At 35.8% G+C, this 26,943-nt stretch overlaps 1 protein-coding gene and 1 non-coding gene across 10 annotated transcripts in view; both read left to right on the top strand.

Annotated features, from left to right (window-relative positions):
- ZNF148 (zinc finger protein 148) overlaps positions 1-26,337 on the top strand; it is a 137,491-nt gene extending 111,154 nt beyond the window's left edge. For all 9 annotated transcript variants that reach the window (XM_070466130.1, XM_070466128.1, XM_070466127.1 and 6 more), the window contains 2 exons: positions 19,171-19,289; positions 19,606-26,337. In XM_070466130.1, coding sequence (XP_070322231.1) covers positions 19,171-19,289; positions 19,606-21,204 — 1,718 coding nt within the window. In that variant the 3' untranslated portion in view covers positions 21,205-26,337. The remainder of the gene's footprint in view (positions 1-19,170; positions 19,290-19,605) is intronic.
- On the top strand, positions 9,091-9,197 carry LOC139034976 (U6 spliceosomal RNA). The gene has a single exon (XR_011487537.1). It is a non-coding gene; the product is annotated as a U6 spliceosomal RNA (small nuclear RNA).
- Positions 26,338-26,943: the final 606 nt, after the last annotated feature.

The raw sequence follows: 26,943 nt of genomic DNA, 5'->3' as shown, positions 1-26,943 counted from the left end.
TGTTGGCAAAGTAATGTCTCTGCTTTTTAATATGCTGTCTGGGTTGGTATAACTTTCCTTCCAAGGAGTAAGCGTCTTTTAATTTCATGGCTGCAATCACCATCTGCAGTGATTTTGGAACCCCCCAAAATAAAGTCCGACACTGTTTCCACTGTCTCCCCATCTATTTGCCATGAGGTGATGGGACCAGATGCCATGATCTTAGTTTTCTGAATGTTAAGCTTTAAGCCAACTTTTTCACTCTCCTCTTTCACTTTCATCAAGAGGCTCTTTAGTTCTTCTTCACTTTCTGCCGTAAGGGTGGTGTCATCTGCATAGCTTAGGTTATTGATATTTCTCCTGGCAATCTTGATTCCAGCTTGTGCTTCTTCCAGCCCAGCATTTCTCATGATCTACTCTACATATAAGTTAAATAAGCAGGGTGACGATATACAGCCTTGACGTACTCCTTTTCCTGTTGGGAACCAGTCTGTTGTTCCATGTCCAGTTCTAATTGTTGCTTCCTGGCGTGCATACAGGTTTCTCAAGAGGCAGGTCAGGTGGTCTGGTATTCCCATCTCTTTCAGAATTTTCCACAGTTTATTGTGATCCACACAGTTAAAGGCCTTAGCATAGTCAATAATGCAGAAATAGATGTTTTTCTGGAACTCTCTTGCTTTTTCGATGATCCAGCGGATGTTGGCAATTTGATCTCTGGTTCCTCTGCCTTTTCTAAAACCAGCTTGAATATCTGGAAGTTCACGGTTAATGTACTGGTGAAGCCTGGCTTGGAGAATTTTAAGTGTTACTTTACTAGCATGTAAGATGAGTGCAATTGTGCGGTAGTTTGAGCATTCTTTGGCATTGCCTTTCTTTGGGATTAGAATGAAAACTGACCCTTTCCAGTCCGGTGGCCACTGCTGAGTTTTCCAAATTTGCAGCACTTTCACAGCATCATCTTTCAGGATTTGAAAAAGCTCAGCTGGAATTCCATCACATCCACTAGATTTGTTCATAGTGATGCTTCCTAAGGCCCACTTGACTTTGCACTCCAGGATGTCTGGCTCTAGGTGAGTGATCACACTATCGTGATTATCTGGGTCATGAAGATCTTTTTTGTACAGTTCTTCTGTGTATTCTTGCCACCTCTTCTTAGTATCTTCTGCTTCTGTTAAGTCCCTACCATTTCTGTCCTTTATTGAGCCCATGTTTGCATGAAATGTCTCACAGAATGTGGTCCACTGGAGAAGGGAATGGCAAACCACTTCAGTATTCTTGCCTCGAGAACCCCATGAACAGTATGAAAAGGCAAAAAGATACGACACTGAAAGATGAAATCCCCACGTCAGTAGGTGCCCAATATGCTACTGGAGATCAGTGGAGAAATAACTCCAGAAAGAATGAAAGGATGGAGCCAGAGCAAAAACAACACCCAGTTGTGGATGGGACTGGTGATAGAAGCAAGGTTCGATGCTATAAAGAGCAATATTGCATAGGAACCTGGAATGTTAGGTCCATGAATCAAGGCAAATTAGAAGTGGTCAAATAGGACATGACAGGAGTGAACATCGGCATTCTAGGAATCAGCAAACTAAGATGGACTAGAATGGGTGAATTTAACTCAGATAACCATTATATCTACTACTGTGGGCAGGAATCCCTTAGAAGAAATGGAGTAGCCATCATAGTCAACAAAAGAGTCCAAAATGCAGTACTTGGATGCAATCTCAAAAACGACAGAATGATCTCTGTTCATTTCCAAGGCGAACTATTCAATATCACGGTAATCCAAGTCTATGCCCCAAATAGTAACGCTGAAGATGATGAAGTTGAACAGTTCTATGAAGACCTACAAGACCTTCTAGAATTAACATCCAAAAAGATGTCCTTTTCATTACAGGGGACTGGAATGCAAAGTTAGGAAATCAAGGAACACCTGGAGTAACAGACAAATTTGGCCTTGGAGTACAGAATGAAACAGGGCAAAGTCTAATAGAGTTCTGCCAAGAGAACTCACTGGTCATAGCAAACACCCTCTTCCAACAACACAAGAGAAGACTATACACATGGACATCACCAGATGGTCAACACTGAAATCAGACTGATTATATTCTTTGTAGCCAAAGATGGATAAGCTCTATACAGTCAGCAAAAATAAGACCAGGAGCAGACTGTGGCTCGGATCATGAACTCCTTATTGCCAAACTCACACTGAAATTGAAGAAAGTGGAGAAAACAACTAGACCATTCAGGTATGACCTAAATCAAATCCCTTATGACTATACAGTGGAAGTGACATATAGATTTAAAGGACTAGATCTGATGAACTATGGACGGAGGTTCATGACATTGTACAGGAGACAGGAATCAAGACCACCCCCAAGAAAAAGAAGAGACAGCAAAATGGCTGTCTAAGGAGGTCTAACAAATAGCTGTGAAAAGAAGGGAAGTGAAAAGCAAGGAGAAAAGGAAAGATATACCCATTTGAATGCAGAGTTACAAAGAATAGCAAGGAGAGATAAGAAAGCCTTCCTTAGTGATAGTTGCAAAGAAATAGAGGACAACAATAGAATGGGAAAGACTAGAGATCTCTTCCAGAAAATCAGAGGTACCAAGGGAATATTTCATGCAAAGATGGGCTCAATAAAGGACAGAGATGGTAGGGACCTAAAAGAGGTAGAAGATATTAAGAAGAGATGGCAAGAATACGCAGAATAGACTCTACATTGAATCCCTTAAACTCCAACCCATAAAAGAAAGAAACTCATCATCAGTTCATTTTCTTTCTTATCTGTGGCACTATCTTCATATAAGACTGCACAAATACATATAAGCTTTCATTTTTGCTTTTTTTTTTTTAATTAACTAGGGTATCAAAGAGTGAAGGGTCATTCTCTCAACAAATACTCTGTTCATCAATAAACTCCTTCTCATCAGAGCTAATCAAGATCCTTTAACTGTCTACCCACCCTTAACACTGCCTCTGTTGTTCTGCTACAATACTGTGATTTGCCTTTTTACATTAACTGCAACCTACACTTTTACTTCACATACAAAGTATCTGATAAGTACAGTGTATTAATAGATGCTTTAATTTGAACAAGGAACACACAGAACTTTCAAGCAAAGAACCCAGGTAGTCTGACTCAATCAGTGACAATTTCAACAGTTACCTTTTCTGAATTCAGTTGTCAGTTAACAGCTAAAGAGAAGAAAGAAGCACTACAGTTTCCAGGGACATGGTATCAAGTGGTCTGCTCCAAGCACTTTGTTTTGTAAAGTGTCACCCTGCAGGTGAAATTGCATTCCAACCTAGAATATGGTCTTATTTACGTCATTATTTTAAAATTTTATAGAGCACCTACTATGTGCCAAACACATGCTGGGCAATCTTACATTTAAATCAATTCTGTTCTTGTCAAGTCAATTATCCACATTTGGCAAGGCTAGGAAACTTCTGCCCAAAGTCAGGGTAATAATGAACCCTGGTGGCTTAATTTTAGCATCAAATTCATGCACCTCGTTATCTCAGAGCAGTCTCAAACTGTGGATTAATAAATACATCAGGTAATCCGGGCTTTCGTGAATTCATTTAGCAAGTACTAAGTGTCTGTCAGGAAATGTCCATGAAAATGATAGTAGTGGATCGGTTGCAACCTAAGTCTGCTTCCTTTTTTACACTATTTGACCATTTGGTGAGTTTTCACAAAATAATACAACTCTGAAAACATCACTACAATAAGCATCATGAATTTACCTAAAACCACAGTTTCCTATTGTTCTACATAATCCCTTCCTCCTGCTCCTCTGTCATTTCCTTCCCCATTCTCCAGGCAAACAATTATCTGCTCTGTTGCTTAGTTTATCTTAATTATTATTATGAATATCTTCAAACATACATAAAAGGAGAGAAGACTCTAAACAGCCCTCATGTACTCATCACTCAGTTTAAATAATTATCAGCACTAGGCAAATTTTGTTTCAACTAATTCTTTCTTTCCTCCTTTCTTACTATCAAGTGAACTTTTTACTGGAGTATAATAACAGTGATATAGAAAAGCAAACAAATCATAATCACAGTTCACTGAATTTTCACAAATCCTACTAATGCCTGTAACAAGCATCCATAATAAAGAAATAGAACATTATCAGCATCTAAGTGCCTCATGAAACCTCACTTGGCCATTAACCTCTCAAAAATAACCACTATCCAACTTCCAACATCAATATTAGTTCTTTTGATAAAGAAGAGAAATGGTATGGACCTAACAGAAGCAGAAGGTATTAAAAGAGGTGGCAAGAATACACAGAAGAACTGTACAAAAAAGATCTTCATGACCCAGATAATCACGATAGTGTGATTACTCACCTAGAGCCAGACATCCTGGAGTGCAAAGTCAAGTGGGCCTTAGGAAGCATCACTATGAACAAATCTAGTGGATGTGATGGAATTCCAGCTGAGCTTTTTCAAATCCTGAAAGATGATGCTGTGAAAGTGCTGCACTCAATATGCCAGCAAATTTGGAAAACTCAGCAGTGGCCACCGGACTGGAAAGGGTCAGTTTTCATTCTAATCCCAAAGAAAGGCAATGCCAAAGAATGCTCAAACTACCGCACAATTGCACTCATCTTACATGCTAGTAAAGTAACACTTAAAATTCTCCAAGCCAGGCTTCACCAGTACATTAACCGTGAACTTCCAGATATTCAAGCTGGTTTTAGAAAAGGCAGAGGAACCAGAGATCAAATTGCCAACATCCGCTGGATCATCGAAAAAGCAAGAGAGTTCCAGAAAAACATCTATTTCTGCATTATTGACTATGCTAAGGCCTTTAACTGTGTGGATCACAATAAACTGTGGAAAATTCTGAAAGAGATGGGCATACCAGACCACCTGACCTGCCTCTTGAGAAACCTGTATGCACGCCAGGAAGCAACAATTAGAACTGGACATGGAACAACAGACTGGTTCCCAACAGGAAAAGGAGTACGTCAAGGCTGTATATCGTCACCCTGCTTATTTAACTTATATGTAGAGTAGATCATGAGAAATGCTGGGCTGGAAGAAGCACAAGCTGGAATCAAGATTGCCAGGAGAAATATCAATAACCTAAGCTATGCAGATGACACCACCCTTACGGCAGAAAGTGAAGAAGAACTAAAGAGCCTCTTGATGAAAGTGAAAGAGGAGAGTGAAAAAGTTGGCTTAAAGCTTAACATTCAGAAAACTAAGATCATGGCATCTGGTCCCATCACCTCATGGCAAATAGATGGGGAGACAGTGGAAACAGTGTCGGACTTTATTTTGGGGGGTTCCAAAATCACTGCAGATGGTGATTGCAGCCATGAAATTAAAAGACGCTTACTCCTTGGAAGGAAAGTTATACCAACCCAGACAGCATATTAAAAAGCAGAGACATTACTTTGCCAACAAAAGTCCGTCTGGTCAAGGTTATGGTTTTTCCAGTGATCATGTATGGATGTGAGAGTTGGACTATGAAGAAAGCTGAGCACCAAAAAAATTGATGCTTTTGAACTGTGGTGTTGGAGAAGACTCTTGAGAGTCCCTTGGACTGCTAGGAGATCCAACCAGTCCATCCTAAAGGAGATCAGTCCTGGGTGTTCGTTGGTAGGACTGATGTTGAGGCTGAAACTCCAATACTTTGGCCACTTGATGTGAAGAGCTGACTCATTTGAAAAGACAGTGATGCTGGGAAAGACTGAGGGCAGGAGGAAAAGGGGACGACAGAGTATGAGATGTTTGGATGGCATCACTGACTCAATGGACATGGGTTTGGGTGGACTCCAGGAGTTGGTGATAGACAGGGACGCCTGGCGTGCTGCAGTTCATGGGGTCGCAAAGAGTCGGACACAACTGAACGATTAAAGTAAAATGATAGAGTCTGTTGATTCTTAATGTAGTCTTAACTGTTGAACTTTATTCTAGAACACTTTTTTCAAGAAGTAGCTAGAAATTAAGGATTTATATTAAGTTAAAAAATAGATGGACTAATTTAAAATGTTTGTAAGTCAGGATGTTAGCTCACTGCTATTTTAAATCTCTTACATTTTGAGATTCTAACTTAAATTTCTTTTTAGTAAGGATATCTTTCCAGCCATTTTACTAATTTAAAAAATTTTTAACCACATCTGTGGAAGATAGACTTGTGTGATAGTCTGCATTAGTTTTTTAAATAAATAGAAAGTAGTTACATATGTTACATATCCAGGCTCTGGAAGAAGATGAAAGACAGGGAAGCCTGGCAGCCATGCTGCAGTCCATGGGGTCGCAAAGAGTTGGACATGACTAAGCGACTTAACAACAACATTTGCCGCACTTGGATGGTATTTATCATTAATTAATAACTTTAAATTTTTCTAGGTGTCATCATTGGGACATCAGTTACTTAGTGTTAAAATGCTTAGATAATAATACAAGTTGTATATTGGCTGACAGAAAAATGAAATGTGGAAATTGCCGTAGTTATATGATGATCACTTATTTTCAGAATTAGGACAGTGTTTGCTGTTTTGATTTTGTTTTGTTTTCTTCAAATGGTTCCTAGACCAGCTTTCAGATTTTAAAAAATTTGTATAATGCGTTAGGGATGTTGCTTTTACTAGATAGAGGTAATTGATAAATTTTTAGCGTTGTTTGTCTCAAAAAAGGAATCTAAAATCTAATCTATGGTAGCCTAAAACATAGTTGCCCACTTGTCATTTACTATTTGATTCTAAGGAAGCTAGAGCATTTAAAATATTATGCTCTAAATGTATAATTTCATAGCTCTACCAAAGAAAAGGAGCCCAGAAAAAAATGAAACAATTCCTTCTTCCTTTTCTTTCGTCGGGGTAGTTGGTGTCTCCAGTGTGTTGTTTTAAGATGGGCAAACATTGCCAGAGTTTCTTTCTAAAGTTGAAAATGCAGGCAATGAAATTTCTTCCCGAAACTGTTCTATACTTATCGAAAAGTGGGGTTTAAAAAATTTGTTACCCACAAAAATTACTCCTGTCATTAGTTAACTTAAGGCCTTTTGGGTTTTTTGCCATTTTAACTGACATTGCTTCATGTTACTGTGGCAATTTCACAGTTTTTATTTAATAACATAATTTGTACTTCATGGGTTGTGGTTTTAGTCTCAGATGATTTCATATGAAATATAGTTCTTGGGACTTCCCTGGCAATCCAGTGGTTGACTCCATGCTTCTAATGCAGGGGGCATGGGTTCAGTTCCTAGTTGGGGAACTGAAATTCCATATCTACGCCATGCAGCATAACCAGAAAAATAAATATAAATGCACATAATACATACACACACACACACACATATACAGTTTCCTGCATAGTATGTGGGTTCTTAAATGAACTTTCTGACCTCCTATATGCCAAGGATATTCTTATTTCTTTTTATTTGTTTGTTTGTTTGTTTTTAATTTTACTGGTACCTTCATCTTATTATAGAAAGTTTCCTTGTACTATCTGTTTACAGTCACACATGACTTCTTTCGCTCCCTCTCCTCCATAATTAGCTCCTGACTAACACTAATGTGTTTTCCATCTTTATAGTTGTGCCATTTTGAGAATGTTAAATAAATTTAATCATGCAGTAAGTGACCTTCTTATTTCTTATATGCTCTGAAGTTTAAGCAAGTTACTGGGAGTGTGATTATGTTTCTATATAATTATTTCAGTAATCCTCCTTGTTTCCTGTTTTCCTGAATTGTCTGTCTATTTTAAGGATATTTTCATTTGGGATATATAGCCCAGTCACTGGGTTTTAACTGTAATCAATATGTTAATATAATGATAATCATTTACATCAGCCTCTTAAGTTGTATTTTTAATAGCTCATATTTATTGAGCTATGAAAATTTGCTAGATTTTTCTTAAGCAAAGACTAGTTACTCACACAGGTTATCTCATTTAACATTTGGCTCCAATATGTGTTTTATTAATATTTTCACTTTACAGATGAGAATATGAAGAAGAGTCTAAATAACATGCTCAATTTCTTACAGTTAAGAAATGCTGAGACTAGCACTAAAACCCAGCCAGTCTGGTTCTAGAATCTATAATCTTAAGTACTTATAGTGGTTCTCATAGTAATGAATAGTCTTTTTTGATTAGCATAATATGTGCTATACTTGTAAATTTTATTTTCTCTGCTTTTATGACTTATTAAAAGATAGAAAATCCCTTCTGTTACCAAGTATGTATTACTAGGCCATGTGAACATATTCGTAGATATCATAATACCTAAATATTATTATATATTATTATATTTGATGTCATAATATCTAAATAATATAAGTATTTTGACCTAGATGTTATGAAGACTTCATTATTAAAATGATTGCCATTTTCATTCTGATTACTAAGAACAATAGGTACTGTTTCTTGAGTGTAAAGCACTTTAGATTCACTATCACGATGAAGAATTGGTTTGGGGGAGGAGTTGGAGTATTGTAAAGAATGATCAGATATGAGAGAAAGATACAGGGACCAGATGGTAATGGACTACTGCGCGTGCATGTGTGTGTATTGATCCTAGGAACCATAGGCTTTATGCATGATCACATTTACTTAATGTTAACAAAATCTAGCTGTGGTGTGGAATTGGAAAGAGACGAGAGTGAATCACAAAGAGACTACTGTTAGGAGGATATTATATAGTAGTCCATGCCAGAAGATTAGAGTATCTTGGACTTGGGTGATGACAGTGGGAAGTAACGGAAAGAAGTGGGCAGATTTGACAGGTACTTAGTAGGTAGAATCAGTTGGTCAGTAATGTGTTAACCAATTGAATATGGAGGGGGTAGAAGAGAAAAGTTGTGTAGGCCTCTAGTTTGCAAAACTAGATGCATTAATTTTCTCATATTTACCCATATTTTAAGTAAGAATTCATACAAAAAGGGAGTCTGGATAAGAACTAAGCTGTGGGTTGAAGATCACTAGTGTGTAATATCATATGTGTGAGATCCCTGAGTGTAGGCAATAGAAGTATAAGCAATTTGGATGCACGATCTGGAGCTCGGAGTTGAGAATAATTAAAGCAGTGGAAATGGATGAGTTTCCCTTCTTGCCAAAGAAAAGGATATAGGAGGAGAAGAGTGCTCGCTTCGGCAGCACATATACTAAAATTGGAACGATACAGAGAAGATTAGCATGGCCCCTGCGCAAGGATGACACGCAAATTCGTGAAGCGTTCCATATAAAAAAAAGAAAAAAAGAAGGAGAAGAGCAAGGAGTTTAGAAGGAAGCCATAAAGAACTAAAATATTTCATGGTTGGAGGGAGGAGAGTGAACTGGAAACAGCATTGATTGAGAAGGAGCCGTTAAGAGAGGTTGAAAGAGCATGAATGTCATAGAAGTCAAGGAAAAAGAAAGGGATCACCTGAATTGAATCCTGCTGAGAGGTCTCCTATGGTAACTGAAAAGATTTGGTTGTATTTAGTAACCTGAAGGTGATCTACACAACCGTTTTGATAAAGTAAGTACAGAAGTCAGATTAGAATGGTTGAAGAGGAAGAAGCAGATTAGTTGAAACTACCAAAAGTCAGATTAATATATTAAGTCATTGTGAGCTATTTTGTTCATAAAACTTATGTCCTTATCAGTTTCTTGTATATAATTTCCCCTAATATTTACACATATTTTAAGTAAGAAATCTTACCCTTTAACAACTCGGTGTCAGGTTACCAGGAAGAAACACTGCAGTGGGAAAAAGAAAACACTGCAACGTAGTCTCATTGATAACAGGTAAAAATGAAACTCCAGGCTCCTTGGGTATTGGAAAATTATCATTGGTAGAACAGCTTGAGATTTTTTCTTCTTCACCGTGTTATTTCTTTCCTGAATTGCAAACAGTATTTACAAACTCTTGGTATTTTTCATGTAAACAAACCTTTCCTGTTCACCTTAAAGTCACTCAAGTGCTGTATACATTGTCTTCCTTTTCCAGTAGAGAGGCTTTGGTTCTTAAGGGAGAAATAACAAAGGGGTTTTTCTCCTAAAGAACTTTAAGTGTTTTTGTGTTTCTTAAGGAAATATTTACCAGTCATTTTCTTTTCATTTCTATTTAGAGATATGTGAAAGTACCAAAGTTGGGAAGAAGATACAGAACACATTATCACCATTATTTTTAACATAATATTTGAGAATAGTAGTCGACAGAAGTGGCAAGAGAAAAATATTATAGGTTAAAAATAACAGTGTGCAAACAATATTATTGTAAACTTGGAAAACGCATGAGAGTCAACTGAAAATGACTGCAATCCAGCAAATTCACTAAAACTGTCAAAAACCATATACTTTGTATGTAAATAACACACACAGTAGAAGCTATAATGGAAGAAAATAATCCTTTTTTAATATCACAATAAGAAATTTGGAAAATTCCATATTGGGAAATTATTAAAAGTCTATTGAGAACACAGAATAAAACTTTATCCCCTTTCCCTGTGTTTTTTTCAGTTCAAGAGGCAACTTCATAAAGCTCATAATGTGTATCAGTTTTCCATAAGTTAACATAAACATTTCAGGCAACTGTCCCTTCCTCTCACCCCAGATTTTAGACAAGCTAATTCAAAAGTGTTTTGAAAAGTGGACAAACAAGACAAACCAGAGAAAAATAAAAGAACAATGAGGGGGATTGTTGTTCACTCACTAAGTCATGTCTGACTCTGCAACCCCGTGGACTGAAGCATGTAGAGTGATTAGTCCTACCAAATGAAAAAGTATATCATAAAGTCTTAAAAACTAAAATATGTTGGTTCTGGCTTATTAATAGTCCAATAGAATAGAATATAAAGTCTGGAAATACACCTGTAGAACTTACTAGTGTATGATTATGATAAAAAAGTGATCAAGTAAAGCTGAACCTTGCAGTAACTTATGTTGGAAAACCAGGATAGCCATCTGGAAAGACAGTTTTATCCATCACATTCTACCTCAGGATGAACTCCAAATGTATCACATTTAATGTAAAAGATGAAACTACCTATGTGTCATTAAAAATATGGACAGATTGGAACAGGAAAATTCTGAAAGTACTCAAACTTTAATATCTATAAAATAAATGTTTGGTAATTCATCTATGTAAAGGTGGCACTAATGGTAGAGAACCCGCCTGCCATTTTAGGGGACATGAGAGATGTGAGTTCAGTCCCTGGGTGGGGAAGGTCCCATGGAGAAGGGCATGGCACCCCACTCCAGTATATTCTTTCCTGGAGAGTCCCATGGACAGAGGAGCCTGGTGGCCTCAGTCCGTAGGGTCACAAAGAGTCGTGCACCAAAAAAACCCACAGAAAATAGTTTTAGAACTTATACAGTCAAAAGACCAGTCTCTTTAATAAAGCTCTTATAAATCATCATGAGAAAGATCAGCAACCTAGTTTAAAAAAATAAAAGGTGAAAGATAGATATAGACAGTTCATAGAAAAATGACATATAAGATGGTCAACCTCATACTGAAATACTGGTTTTTCATGTATTAGATTTGAAGTCATCAAGACGTTTAACAACATAGTAATATATGGCAGGGTTATAGGGAAACAGTCACTCATACATGGGTGGTGAAATATACATTAATGTCTCCATGGAGACCAATTTGGCAGTGTATTTCAGAATCACAAATATTTTTATTATTTGATCAGGAATTCGGTTTCTGAGAATTTACCCTACAAGTGTACCTGTGAATGTATGAATTAATATATTGACAGGGTATCTATTACAGCATTATTTATGATAGGAAATATCTGGAAATAATAAGGGACTGGTTAAATAAATTGTATGTCCATCAGTGAAAGATATCAGTTGTCAGAACAAATGAGCTAATTATTTTTCTACTGACAAGATCTCTAAACATAATAAAATATGCTGTATTCACATAGAAAAGAGAGAAAAATTATAAAAAGAATATATACTTATTTTTTTTTATGCTTGTGTCAAGAAACTGGAAGGAAACAGACCCCAAACAAGTAAATGTGGATACCAATGGAGGGGCAAAGATAGGAGGAAAACTTTTTCCCATATACTTCTCTGTATTGTTTTGTATTTTTGTGTGTTTTTTTTTTTAAAACCATTTAAGTATGTGGTCTAATCCATTAACAAAGAAGGATCCTTAAATGACAAAACTTAAATTTTAAAAAGTCTTATTTCTGGAATGGCTAGTTAAAAAGTGAGAGAAGAAGAGGGGGAAAAATGGGAGAAAAAGATGTGAAGAAAGATGTTACAGTGAAAAAGGAAAATATTAAAGGAGAAAACAGACAAAGGATTAGAAATAAGTATATCAAAAGTGAGTACTCAAAAAGTAAATGACTATGGAAGATAAATTTGTGTCTACATTAATCCTGGCTAACTTGGCCATCGAAATTGTTCTGTTTAGGGGGCTGTGAAAGTTGTTTGTTTTTGTTTTGTTTTTTGTTGTTTTTTAAGCAACAAGGGAACATTTGTACAAATTTCTTTTAAGATGTTAATGTTTCTAGTACCTTTTTGTTTAGGTTTGTTAATATTGCTTCTAGTTAAATGAGCTTTTAATTCTTGATCATGTACTAATGAGTGTGTGTGTGTGAGTGACTGTCACTCAGTCATGTCCAACTATTTGCAGCCACATGGACTGTAGCCCATCGTGGTTGCCATTTTGTACCCCACATGTACTAATACATAGTTAATAATTCAAGCATGATTTTTCTCCAGTTAATTTATTTTCAATTCAGTTGTTAGCTCCTTGCGGGAAGAAATAATCTTACTCACTTTGTGTGATGTCAGTTGTGTTAACATGCAGTATATAAATTTGCAACTTTATTGAAATATAATTAACAGTGTCAGAACCCCCATCCCTTTAAAGTGTGCAGTTCAGTAGTTTATAGTATATTGACAGAGTTGTACAACTGTCACAGGAGTTTTAACAGTCTGTTCTAAGTTAGAATAACCTTTATCATTCTAAACTCCTGTACCCATTCCTCCCAGCACTAGGCAATCTTTAATCTACTTTCTATTTCTATGGATTTCTCTGTTAGGGACATTTCATATTGAATGGAATGACACAGTAGGTGGTCTGTTTGCATAACTCCTTTCACTTAGCATACTGTTTTAAAAGTTCATTCATGTTGTGGCATGTACTTCTATTCCTTTTTATAGTTAAATGATGTTCCATGTATGAATATACCATGTTTTCTTTATTCTATTAAGGGACATTTAGGTTGTTTTTACTTTCTGACTGTTATGAATAATGCTGTTATGAATATTTGTTTTTGTGTGGAAATAATGTTCATTACTCTCGGGTGTATGCTTTGGAGTGGAATTGCCGAGCTATATGGTATGGTAACTCTATGTTTAACATGTTAAGGATCTGCAAAATTGTTTTCCAAAGATGCTGCACCACTTTACAATCCTACCACCCAAGCATGAGAATTCCAATTTCTCTGCATCCATGCTAACACTTGTTATTATTGTCCTTTCTACTGTAATTCTCCTATTGGGTGTGAAGTGGTATCTCATTGTGATATTTATTTGCATTTCCCTAATAAGTAAGGAAGGGACTTCCCTGGTGGCTCAGACAGTAAAGTGTCTCCCTACAATGCGGGAGACCCAGGTTCAATCCCTGGGTCTGGAGGATCCCCTGGAGAAGGAAATGGCAACCCACTTCAGTACTCTTGCCTGTAAAATCCCATGGATGGAGGAGCCTGATAGGCTACAGTCCATGGGGTCACAGAGAGTCTGACACGACAGCAACTTCACTCACACTCACAATAAGTAAGGATGTTGAGCATTTTTTTATGTACTTATTGGCTATTTGTGTATTTTCTTTGGAGAAATGTCTGTTCAGATCCATTGCTTGTTATTAGATAATTTGTCTTTTTACTGTTGAGTTGTAAGTGGTTTTTGGGTTGCTTTTTTAATATACTAGTTACACATCCCTTTTAAGAAACATGATTTGAAAATATTTCATCCCATTCCAGGATTGTCTTTTCACCTTATAAGAAAAAAAAAACTGTAACTAAATCTACCATTTAAATCATTTTTAAGGATGCAGTGCAGTGGCATGAAATACGTTTATGACATTGTGTAACAACATTACACACAAACAAAACCCTGTAGCCTTTAAGCAGTAACCCTCCCTCCCTCTCTCTTCCAATCCCTGGTAACCTTTATTCTACTTTCTATCCCTGTGAATTTGCCTATTCTAGGTATTTCATATAAATGGAATCACTCAGTATTTGTTCTTTCTCTGTCTCGCTTCTTTCTCAGTATAATTTCTTCAAGGTTCATTCATGTTATATCATGTGTCAGAATTTCATTTCTTTTTGTGGCTGGAAAATATTCCATCTTCTGTATATATCACATTTTGTTTATCTGTTCATCTGTTGATGGACCCGTGGGTTGTTTCCATCTTTTGTTTGTTGTGAATAATGCTGTTATGTGCATTGGTATACAAACTTCTGAATGAATACTTGTTTTCAGTTCTTTGGGGTGTATACCTAGGAGTAGAACTGTTGGCTTGTATGGTAATTCTAAGTTTAACATTTCGGCAAACTATTTCTCACAGCAGCTACCACAGCATTTTGTCTTTTCACTTTGTTGATACTGTCCTTCGAAGAACAAAGGTTCATTTTGATGAGGTATATTTTATTTATTTTATGTTTGGTTGCTTATGCTTTTGGTGTGATATCTAAGAAGTCATTGCCTACATAATCTAAAGTCAAGAGTTATTCATATATTAAAGAGTTTTATAGTTGTAGTTTTCACATTTACGTACGCCTATGATCTATTTTGAGTTAATTTTTGTATGCAATGTGAAGTTGAGGTCCAATCCCATTCTTTTGCATATAGGCATCAAATTGTCCCAGTATTATTGTTGAAAGGACTTTTTCCCCACTGAAATATCTTGGCGACTATAATGAAAAGTCAGTTAACTGTAAATGTAAAGATTATTTTTAGACTCTCAGTTCTATTCTTTCATATATATGTCTCCTTATGCCTTTGGCTGTAAGTTTTGAAGTTGGGAAATCTGAGTTTTCTTTTTCAAAATTGCTTTAGCTGTTCTGAATCCCTTGCATTTCCATTTGAATTTTAGGATCAGTTTGTCAGCTTCTACTTTGACCAGTGTGAGGTATTATATCATTATTAACAATATTAAAGTCTTATCATGGAGAATTAATTGAATTCTAATTCATTCACTAATTTTCCATTTATCCTCTCTCACTTTTGAAAAATGATCTTAATTAACTTCTGATCTTAATGTTTTCTATCATATACATCTTTTTACTTCAAAATATGCATCTATTCTTACCTTTTAAAAAATAATACTTGTATTCTCCCTTTTCAATCTACTTCCTCTGAGATCTTGTTCTTTTGATTAGTCACCATAATAGTCCATTTCAGTTTTAGTTAAGTTCCCTACCCTTAACAATTCTTAGTCTTGAATGGATTGTCTATTCTCACCTCCTTTTTCTCATTTCTTTCACTTTGAAGCTTCTTAGTAAGTGGTCTTCTCTCCCAGCTTTTGTTGGACAAGTACCTTAACTTTTCTGGACTTTGTTTTTGTAATGATAATTAAATTGGTAGAGGTTAGTTGTGTTAGGTTCTTCATTCTAGTCTCTAAACCCTTGGCGTCCTTACTCAGGCCCCCTGTGTACAGAAGTGGAGCTATTTGCTCCTGAATTCTGGGTGGAAGCGTAGAGCCATTGGCCATATTAGCCTTTGGGGGCCTCTGTGGAGCTCCCAGGAGGACAGTTTGAAGTCATTGCAAAGTTCCTTCAGCCCTAAAATTTAGTTAACTCCATAGCAATTACAGAAGCTGCATTCTTGAAAGTTTCAAATAGTTGACTTATTGCCATGTTAAAGTCTCTTCTTAGGCACCATTTCTCCAGTATCAGTTCAGTCGATCAGTCGTGTCCAGTTCTTTGCAACCCCATGGACTGCAGCATGGCAGGCCTCCCTGTCCATCACCAACTCCCAGAACTTGCTCAGTCTCATGTCAATCGAGTCGGTGATGCCATCCAACCATCTCATTCTCTGTCATCCCCTCCTCCTCCTGCCCTCAATCTTTCCCAGCATCAGGGTCTTTTCCAATGAGTCAGTTCTTTGCATCAGGTGGCCAAAGTGTTGGAGTTTCAGCTTCAGCATCAGTTCTTCCAGTGAATATTCAGGACTGATTTCCTTGAGAATTGACTGGTTTGATCTCCTTGAAGTCCAAGGGGCTCTCAAGAGTCTTCTCTAACACCACAGTTCAAAAGCATCAATTCTTTGGCACTCAGCTTTCTTTATAGTCCAACTCTCACATCCATACATGACTACTGGAAAAACCATAGCTTTGACTAGATGGACCTTTGTTGGCAAAGTAATGCCTCTGCTTTTTAATATGCTGTCTAGGTTGGTCATTGCTTTTCTTCCAAGGAGCAAGCGTCTTTTAATTTTATGGCCGCAGTCACCATCTGCAGTGATTTTGGAGCCCCCCAAAATAAAGTCTGTCACTGTGTCCATTGTTTCCCCATCTGTTTGCCATGAAGTGATGGGACTGGATGCCATGATCTTTTTTTGAATGTTGAGTTTTAAGCCAGCCTTTTCACTCTCCTCTTTCACTTTCATCAAGAGGCTCTTTAGTTCTTCTTCACTTTCTGCCATAAGGGTGGTGTCATCTGTCTATCTGAGGTTACTGATAAATCTCCTGGCAATCTTGATTCCGGCTTGTGCTTCATCCAGCCTGGCATTTTGCATGATGTACTCTGCATATAAGTTAAAAAAGCAGGGTGACAGCATACAGCCTTGATGTACTCCTTTCCCTATTTGGAACCAGTCTGTTGTTCCATGTCCAGTTCTAACTGTTGCTTCTTGACCTGCATACAGATTTCTCAGGAGGCAGGTCAGGTGGTTTGGTATTCCCATATCTTTAAGAATTTTTCACAGTTTGTTGTGATTCTCCAGTATATCTTATAATATCTAAACCCTTATTTGCTTTGTTATTCCCCACTAAATATTCTTTTCTTGGCTTTAATCACATATACACAATCTTTTTAATGACTGCTCAGCATAGAGTCTGACACTTCCAAGAAACTTTTCCAAATCATACCAGTTCATGATAATGTCTTTTTCCACTAATGAGCCTCTATAATAATCCTTTATGCCATTCATGTGGCACTTAAAAAATTGCCCAAAGTAATTTGAGCTACATAAAGATAATTTGGGTCCCGATTCTGACCTAAAGAAATTTAGTAAAAGAGTAGAGTTGTAGACTAATTATTGAGATGAAAGTAATGAGTGCCTTAGGAAAGGTACAGCTACAGTTCTGTGGCAAGTTAAAGAAGATAATTTGATGATAATTTAATGAAATGAAAAGACATTCCTTGGAAGAAAAGCTATGATACACCTAGACAGCATATTAAAAAGCAGAGACATCTCTTTGCTGACAAGGGTCCATCTAGTCAAAGCTATGGTTTTTCCAGTCGTCATGTACAGATGTGAGAGTTGGACCATAAGGAAGGTTGAGTGTCGAAGAATTGATGCTTTTGAACTGTGGTGTTGGAGAAGACTCTCGAGAGTCCCTTGGACTATAAGGAGATCAAACCAGTCAGTCCTCACGGAAATCAACTCTGGATATCCATTGGAAGGACTGATGCAAAAGCTGAAGCTCCAGTACTTTGGCCACGTGATGCGAAGAGGCAGCTCGTTGGAAAAGACGCTGATGCTGGTCAAGATTGAAGGCAGGAGGAGAACAGGACGATAGAGGATGAGATGGTTGGATAGCGTCACTGACTCAATGGATATGAGTTTGAGCAAATTCCAGGAGATAGTGAAGGACAGGGAAGCCTGGTGTGCTGCAGTCCCGCAGTCCTGGAGGTCGCAGAGAGTCAGACACTTAGCAACTGAACAACAACAACAAAGAAGATAAATACCTTTCCTCTGGGAGAATAGGGCAAAGTATCCCTTTGAGCAGATGGGTTGGTCCTGGAGGGAAGCGTAGTACCTGAAAACACAGAAGTGGACTTTAGGAGCAGCATGAAGCAGGCACAAGTAGGAAAGCATGAGGATGGTAGGTTCTTCAATTTGACTGGAGGAAAAGGTCAAGAAGAGAGCTAGTGGGTTATAAAGTTGTAAAGGTAAACCAGAGCTGGATATAGTTTTGTTAGTTGTTCCTTTGTAATATTTGTATCATGTTTTCCCAATTATGTTATAAACGCTTTGAGGACAAGTAACAAGTCTTAAACTTTTAACCTCTTACAGAGGGATTATGGGTAGAGGAGAAGAATTCAGTAAAATTTTTGTTGACTATATGAAAAGTAGAAGCAGTGGTTTTCCAAACAGGTGAAGGGTGTGACTTCTTGTGTTTATGTAGGCTTGTGTGACTTCTTCTGTTTATGTAGGCTGTGGCTTTATCAGTAAAAACTTTTAGATCTTCATAAGATGCTTCCTTCAAGCTAAGAAGTCTTTTTGTCATTTAAAAAAAAATTGGAGGTGGGGTGGGGGTTCTGTGTCCAGTCAACATTGCTCATTTTAATTCTTTCCCAGAAGGACTTGAAAAATGCTCATTTGAGTTGAGGAAAAGAGAATCAGTATAAACAAACATTACTTTTAAAACCTAGTCTCTGATTTACACTTGTTTTATGTTTTTAAGTTTAATTAGGTGACTTGTTTTATGTTTTAATAAATTAGATTTAAAATATATTTTCTTAGGATTTAGATTTTATTTAACCACAAAATCTTTGAAAAGATATTAATTTAAAAAGATATAATACTCAAGAATTGTGTTGGTCTGTGTATGGGTAACCTTTTCTTTTTCAAAAATTTTTCTAAAATGTTTTTTGTATGATTGAAAAAAAGATTAGAGATGTTAGCCACTCTACTGAGACCTGTTCATATTACTGTTAAGTTCTTAGTAATACTGGTCTCTGTAGAAAGAGTATGTTATGCATACATATAATAAAATGCCGGGAAATTGAGTATGTGTGCTTTCAGTCTTGTCTTTTCAATGGCATGTGCCACTGTCTTTCATTTTTGTAAAGCAAGATATTCTTGACAAAATAAATTGGAAGATATATTTAGAATAAAGACTTAATGTTATTTAAAAAGAACAAAGTATGGCAGCGTTCTTGTGGTAAAGTAACTTATTAGAGATTCTTGTAGTAAAGTAATTCATTAACTTATATTTCATAGTTTTTGTTTTGTTTTAAACTTTATGTGTCATATACTAGGTGAAAAACCATTTCGTTGTGATGAATGTGGTATGAGATTCATTCAAAAATATCATATGGAAAGGCATAAGAGAACTCATAGTGGAGAAAAACCTTACCAGTGTGAATACTGTTTACAGGTAAGATGTGGTTTGAATTTTTTAAAAAGTCACTTTATTGAGGCATGACTGACATTGAAAGTTTTCTGTCTGGAATTCAGTTATAAAATATTTCTTAAGAATTAAATTAGACAGTGTTAGTAAAGCTATTTGAAGAATTTCCTAACTGTTGTTGATTCAATTTATAATAGTTGGCTCAGGAAATTAGTTTAGAGTTGCTCATATTATTACACTTATATCTATCTTTATATTAATTGCTTTTTTTCTTTTCTTTTCTTGGTTGACCAAAACACAAAACTAAAACAAAAAACTCTCTTCTGAACTTTGAATTCGACAGTATTTTTCCAGAACAGATCGTGTTTTGAAACATAAACGTATGTGCCATGAAAATCATGATAAAAAACTAAACAGATGTGCCATCAAAGGTGGCCTTCTGACATCTGAGGAAGATTCTGGCTTTTCTACATCACCAAAAGATAACTCACTGCCAAAAAAGAAAAGGCAGAAAACTGAGAAAAAATCATCTGGGATGGACAAAGAGAGTTCTTTGGACAAATCTGACCTGAAGAAAGACAAAAATGATTACTTGCCTCTTTACTCTTCAAGTACTAAAGTGAAAGATGAGTATATGGTAGCAGAGTATGCTGTGGAAATGCCACATTCCTCAGTTGGGGGATCGCATTTAGAAGATGCATCAGGAGAAATACATCCACCTAAGTTGGTTCTCAAAAAAATTAATAGTAAGAGAAGTCTGAAACAGCCATTGGAGCAGAATCAAACAATTTCACCTTTATCCACATACGAAGAGAGCAAAGTTTCAAAATATGCTTTTGAACTTGTGGACAAACAAGCTTTACTGGACTCAGAAGGCAATGCTGATATTGACCAGGTTGACAATTTGCAAGAGGGGCCCAGTAAACCTGTGCACAGTAGCACTAACTATGATGATGCCATGCAGTTTTTGAAGAAGAAGCGGTATCTTCAGGCAGCAAGTAACAATAGTAGGGAGTATGCGCTGAATGTGGGCACTATAGCTTCTCAGCCTTCTGTAACGCAAGCGGCTGTGGCAAGTGTCATTGATGAGAGTACCACAGCATCCATATTAGATTCACAGGCACTGAATGTGGAGATAAAGAGTAATCATGACAAAAATGTTATTCCAGATGAGGTACTACAGACTCTGTTGGATCATTATTCCCATAAAGCTAATGGACAGCATGAGATATCATTCAGTGTTGCGGACACTGAGGTGACTTCTAGCATATCAATAAATTCTTCAGAAGTACCTGAGGTTACCCAGTCGGAGAATGTTGGATCAAGCTCCCAAGCATCCTCATCAGATAAAGCCAACATGTTGCAGGAATACTCAAAGTTTCTGCAGCAGGCTTTGGACAGAACTAGCCAAAATGATGCCTATTTGAATAGCCCGAGCCTTAACTTTGTGACTGATAACCAGACCCTTCCAAATCAGCCAGCATTCTCTTCCATAGACAAGCAAGTCTATGCAGCCATGCCCATCAATAGCTTTCGATCAGGAATGAATTCTCCACTAAGAACAACTCCGGATAAGTCCCACTTTGGACTCATAGTTGGTGATTCACAGCACTCATTTCCCTTTTCAGGTGATGAGACAAACCATGCTTCTGCCACATCAACACAGGACTTTTTGGATCAAGTGACTTCTCAGAAGAAAGCTGAGGCTCAGCCTGTCCACCAAGCTTACCAAATGAGCTCTTTTGAACAACCCTTCCGTGCTCCATATCATGGATCCAGAGCTGGAATAGCTACCCAGTTTAGCACTGCCAATGGACAGGTGAACCTTCGGGGACCAGGGACAAGTGCTGAATTTCCAGAATTTCCCTTGGTGAATGTAAATGATAATAGAGCTGGGATGACATCCTCACCTGATGCTACAACTGGCCAGACTTTTGGCTAAAAAAAAAAAGAAGTGTAAATAATACTGGCACTTTAGAACAGATTAATCAAGAGTGGGGTTACTCTGTGTAAAATGGAGTGCTGTACAGATTTAAGAGCAATGCGTTATAACAAGTTAAGCTGATATGAATAGCAAGATAATCCAATAACTGCGTTTTGTTTGGTTAGTCAGCATTCTTTGAACTGCCTTACATGTTGTCACCTTTACAGAAGCAATGCATTACTTGTTTTAGATCAGAAACTTGCTATTCCACCTACACCAAGTTTAAAAGGAAAAAAAAAAAAGACTTTCGCACAATTGTTTCCTAACTGATATCATTGTACATTCTTAGGAGATTAGTAATTGTGTGAAATTTACTCATACTGTTTCTAAGTTTTTCAGCATAGTCATGGCACTTCAGCAGGGAATCTGAGTATACTTTACAGACAGAGTGAACTTAAAAGTTTAAATGTCAGAGATTATGGCTTAAATAAATTAGTGTGTCCTATGAGGGGAAAAAAGAAACCACCTTTTAAAGAATGATATGCCATATACCCTTGATTTTCATTTTGCATTATATTGACTTTTTCTTTTTTGAAAAGTAATAAAAATCTGATAGTCTAAGACTCCACTATTTAAAAGCCTAATTACTTTAAAAAATATGCATACTTTCAAAACTTTTACCAAAATACATAACTGTTGAAGCATTCACTTCTATATGGAAGTATGCATATTGGTGTCAGTTTCTTTGTACAGTTGTACCTAGATATTTTTTATGATTTTTTCATGTGCAAGTATCAAGGTTTTGAAGTTTTAGTAAGAAGATCCTCTGTAGATTACATTCCCAAGAACATAATGCTTATACAAAATGTATATTCCACGTTTTAAAGCTTAATTGTATTTTACTTTACATATACACTTCAGTTAACATAGAGCACTTAGAATCTATTTGGTATTTTTGATTTCTCAAAGTAAAAAAAAATTTTAGATTTTTAGGTTTGATATGGTTGTGTCATAATCATCTCATAATTGAAAATTTTAATTTTTGGCAATAAAAGGAAATTGGGTATCTTTGGAACTGTAAAATCTGGTTTAATCCTTCTCTTTCTAGAATCTTGATAGATTGGATAATTAAACAGTATCCAGAGAAACTAAAGAAATGGGCATTTTAATTGCTTATTTTATCTTGAGTTACTTTTTAATGAACACTGCTCATTACAATTTTACAAACCAAAAGTGTTTACTAATTCTAGTAACTACAGTTTCTTTTTCAGCTAGATGAGTGATCGGAAACCTTTTGTTGCATTTCAAAATCTAAATAAACTACAGACTTTATCCTTATACCACGAATGTTTTTTTTTAATATTTTGTCTTAATACAGCATGGTACAATAAATAGTGCTTTTATATATATACATATTATATATATATATATATATATACTTTTCTAAAGAATGATGGTTTGAGTTACACATTGGACAGTTCTAATTTTTGGAAAATAACAGTTATATTGATTTTATTATCCTCTTTAATTTGTTCCAACTTTTTGGTTTTTTATTTTAAGTTTCCACCATCTTTGTCACAATGCACACATACTGATAGAGCATCAGTAATCTAAAATTAATAACCCCTTGAAGATGCAACTTTATTATTAATTTCCATTTTAGCTTTTATATTGGCCTTATAGATCTTCAGTCTTTGTTTCAGTATAGAATGTTCTACATTTTAAATTATTTTTTCTTTTATTTAATGTTATCCCAAGACTGTTCTCATAAAGAAAGGGAACAAAGAAATATCTAACCTTAACATCTTTTACATTTATTTTGAATATATGGTATTTTATGATAAGGAATATAAATTATGTTTAATGTGGTTTCCTCTATACTTTGGTTATTAAACTTTGCTTGAAACTTTCCCATTTGACAGCTTTCTTTGCTGCCAAATTTTTCAAGAATTTTAGACTTCTTTGAAGTATATATTTAAGTTTTGCCATTATTGACTCTTAAGAATGGTGTGTCTTGCGTTGCACATCACAACCTCAAGAAGTCATCATTCAGGCGAGATGTTAACAATGAAACTGTGCTCTCTGTAGGAATAGGCATTTGTGCTTTTCTCATACTACTTATTGGGTGATAATAGGTATTGATGTCCTGAGTTGTTTTTTTGTTTTGAGCCTGATCAGAATTTCTGTTCTGTTGAGAACTTGGTACAGAATAAAGTGGGGGTTTTGGTTTATGTTAACATCACCAGCACAGTTTTTAGAATGTGGCTCTACTGCTGAGCAGTAAGCCTTTGAAAAGTGGCAGTCAATGCAAGTAGAAAGAAGTTCAGGTGTTGCATTTCTGTGTTCGCCTCATTTCTTTACATCTACATAATGGCAGACTTTTCTACCACATTTGAAGCATATTTTGAGGTAAATGATACTTTGGCATAATTTACTGACTTACCACTTAAAGTATAGTCATTACTCTCTTTACTGTGAAATTTTACATGCCTACCAGAGTTACCGTGTATTAATATTATCATCATATGATAAACATCTCAACAGTTGGGTTTCCCCATTTTGCTTCAGAAAGTTACTTAATTTCTATCTGGGCATTAATAGAGAAAGCAAGTAGCCTTTTGTGCTGCCTTTAAATCAGAATATTGAGGATATCCTTTTGCAATTTGGGTTTTGTTTTGTTTTTTCATTTCTTTTGGTGAGCAAATTGTTCTATGAAAACATGCTCTTACATCCTTAAACTTGGCAAAATGTGAGCCGAGGTGTGCTTTCTTAGGACCTGTTCTCACATTTGAAGATTGGAAACAGATCACATTAGATGAAGTAATATCTCTTGAACATCTTCTAAAAGCGCGTTTGTTTTTTAACTTACTGTATACATATTTCATTTAGTTCAGAATATTTGAAGTGGCTCTTAAATTTGGATCTGCTTGCAGATTTTCTAGTTGATACCGCAGAAATCCATCCTCTTAGCTCTGGCTGAGTGAGGACTGCCAGTGGTCGGGTAATTTTCTCGTTCTGAGAGGCAAAAGAGGCCTTGTGCTCAGGGTAGGCTTTCATTTCCACAGGCCAGAGAAGCTTGCAAAGTGCCAGCTAGGTTAGATCTTTTGCCACTTCTTTCATTTTATTAATTTGGGTTTTTAAAGGGCTGTTTAAAAAAAAAAAAAGCCGGGAAACTTAAAAGTAGGCATTACTGTAAAACTACATTTCTTAGACATTTTAAACTAGAACTCGTTTTTTCACAGTATATTTACTTGAAGCACTATTATAATCGATGAGAAACTTTTTGACTTCTGCAATTTAATTTAAACTTTTTCCGTTTCAAATTGCTTTATTTCAGGGAAATAATTTTCCAGTTTTTGCTATATTCTGCAAATAAAAAACGGATGTTTCCTCTTTCACTTAAACTTTAGTAGGAAACAAAACTACAGCAGACAAACATTTCTTATTGTGTTTGTTGCTTTCTTTAATCCAATGGATAAAAAAGTAAAACCCTGTAAACATTATTTTATTTTTTTATGCAATACCATGCTGTAAATATGGTTCATCAAATAAGGATGTACCTATGATTGAATCTTTAATTCTGCACAGTTAGAGTTTATATATAAACGTGTCTTGACAATCAAGGACTTTTATGTGAGTCTTCCTTTATGATGTTTTATTAATGTTATGCATTCCATTTGTTTTGAAGTGAGTACCAATGTGCTAATTTGTATTGTCTGAAAGTATGTAATGTTTTTACAGCTTGTTTTTAAGAATCTGTAAATATGTACAAACAAATCACAGTACTGCTTTATGTTAGAAGGCATATGATGTTGTACTGTATGTAAGCAATAATACATAGCAGTGCTAACTTTACAAGTAGCTTCAGGAAAGTTCTAAAAACATTTCAGAGTTATTATCTTTATTTCATTTAATAATGATTATCTTTAATCAGTTTTTATAAGCAAATTCCATTGTTCCTCCTTTTGGAACGTAACACTGTTTACACAGCATAATTGAAGTTGCAGGGGAGACAGGCTAAATCTGACTTCATCTGTACTCACTCTCACTAAGCATTGAATGGCCTTACCACTCTTCTGCACGATGGAGGAAGACTGCAGAACTCAGTGCCCATCACACTGAAGGAAGGGGCTGTGGGTTTTTTTCCTGCTTCTGTACTGCTACCTAACTTTGTGGTTTGCTTTGGATTTTAATATTTGTTTCTGTTTTAGATTCAAGCCCATAAGTTTTGAGGTGATTTCAGCTCCATTGTGAAATAGTTCTCTTCATATTTCATAGCTACATTTCAACAATTCTGAACTTTCTACTTTGATTTTTAGATACTTATTTTTCAACCTTGGTTTCTCAGCTGATCAGATGAATTTATTCAACTTAATACAAAGAAAGACAAACCTATTGTAGTTTGAATTGAGTAGATATTATACTGTACAGAACAGCTAACTATTTGAACACACACACATCACTGCTTTAGAAATAAACTCGCCAATTTATAAATGTATATGACCTACATTTTATAGGAAAATGTTTTTAAATGCTAGTCATTTATATAATGTGCTTTGAAGGATTTGCTAGTTCACTTCTGTCACTTTTTAGTACACTGGTATCTTTTATATGTAATGTATGCTTTTTATTATTGTAGCAAAGCATTTCAGTAGAAAGAATTTTGCAACAATATGGGGGAAATTTTTCATTGTTGGATTTGAATTATACTGGATTTTATCTGTGTAGTCTTACTTGTCTTTATTTTAATGCTGTCTGGAAGGGAACTTGGTATCCAAATAAAGCAGGTAACCTCATTTTACTTCAAGGGCATACTGTGTAGTGCTGAATTTAATCTGGAAATCTGATGACTTTGAAAAGAAAAACAAGTTTATAAAAATTGTACAGAAGAAATTAAATGTGTAATGGAAATCCTGATGGTGGAGCACGTTGAATTTTCTGATATATAGTGTTATTTTCCTGGGATCCCCTATGCCTTCTTTGTATTTCGACTAATAAAGGAAAAACCTTATCATTGAAACTGCTAGGATAATAGGATATTCTGATTATACAGTATTACTTTTCCTATCCCATTTTCTGACCCTTTCTCAATCACTGTAAATTTTATTTTCTATTTCCTCTTGATAATTAAACATGTACATAATATAGACACTGTTGTATAGAACTGAATGAATTTTGAGTTGCTGTGCTTAAGTGGTTAAACAAGAATATGGATACTGAGAATTTATAAAATGCCAGAACAAATTTATTGGAGGAAGGGGGGTGGGGCATCATATATGTCCTGGAAGGTAATAGTTGATGTTTCTTCAGCCCTCTGGGAAATCATTGTGAAAGAACTACAAACTCAGTATCTGACACCAGTGGGTCTTTCTTTCCCCCCCTCCAAACATGAGCACTAAATTTCAAAGTCTACTCAGGTGAAAATTGCTTTGCAATGAAACTTACCACATTGAAATTTTCACTGTTAAATGATGTTTGTGATATTTTTAAATACAAACTTTTACATCAGTGGTCAGCAGCTTGGCAGTTGAAATTCGGTAAGTCAATATATTTAAAATACATTTTACCCTCCAAAAAGTATTGTTTTTAAACAATTGGGAGGATTTTTTGTTGTTGTTTAAATGCGTTTTTTATTGTCATTGTAAAAATAAAATTTTGCTTGACCCCATATTATGCCATGAATAAATTGCTGAGCCTTCATAATATAGTGAAAGCTTGTTTCATGCATAATCATGGAACAGAGAAATGTTCTTTAAA

Source organism: Odocoileus virginianus, chromosome 4, assembly GCF_023699985.2.
Source record: "Odocoileus virginianus isolate 20LAN1187 ecotype Illinois chromosome 4, Ovbor_1.2, whole genome shotgun sequence".
In the NCBI taxonomy this organism is placed as follows: Eukaryota; Metazoa; Chordata; class Mammalia; order Artiodactyla; family Cervidae; genus Odocoileus; species Odocoileus virginianus.
Note: the sequence above shows the minus strand (reverse complement) of the source record. Positions and strands in the feature narration are given on the sequence as shown.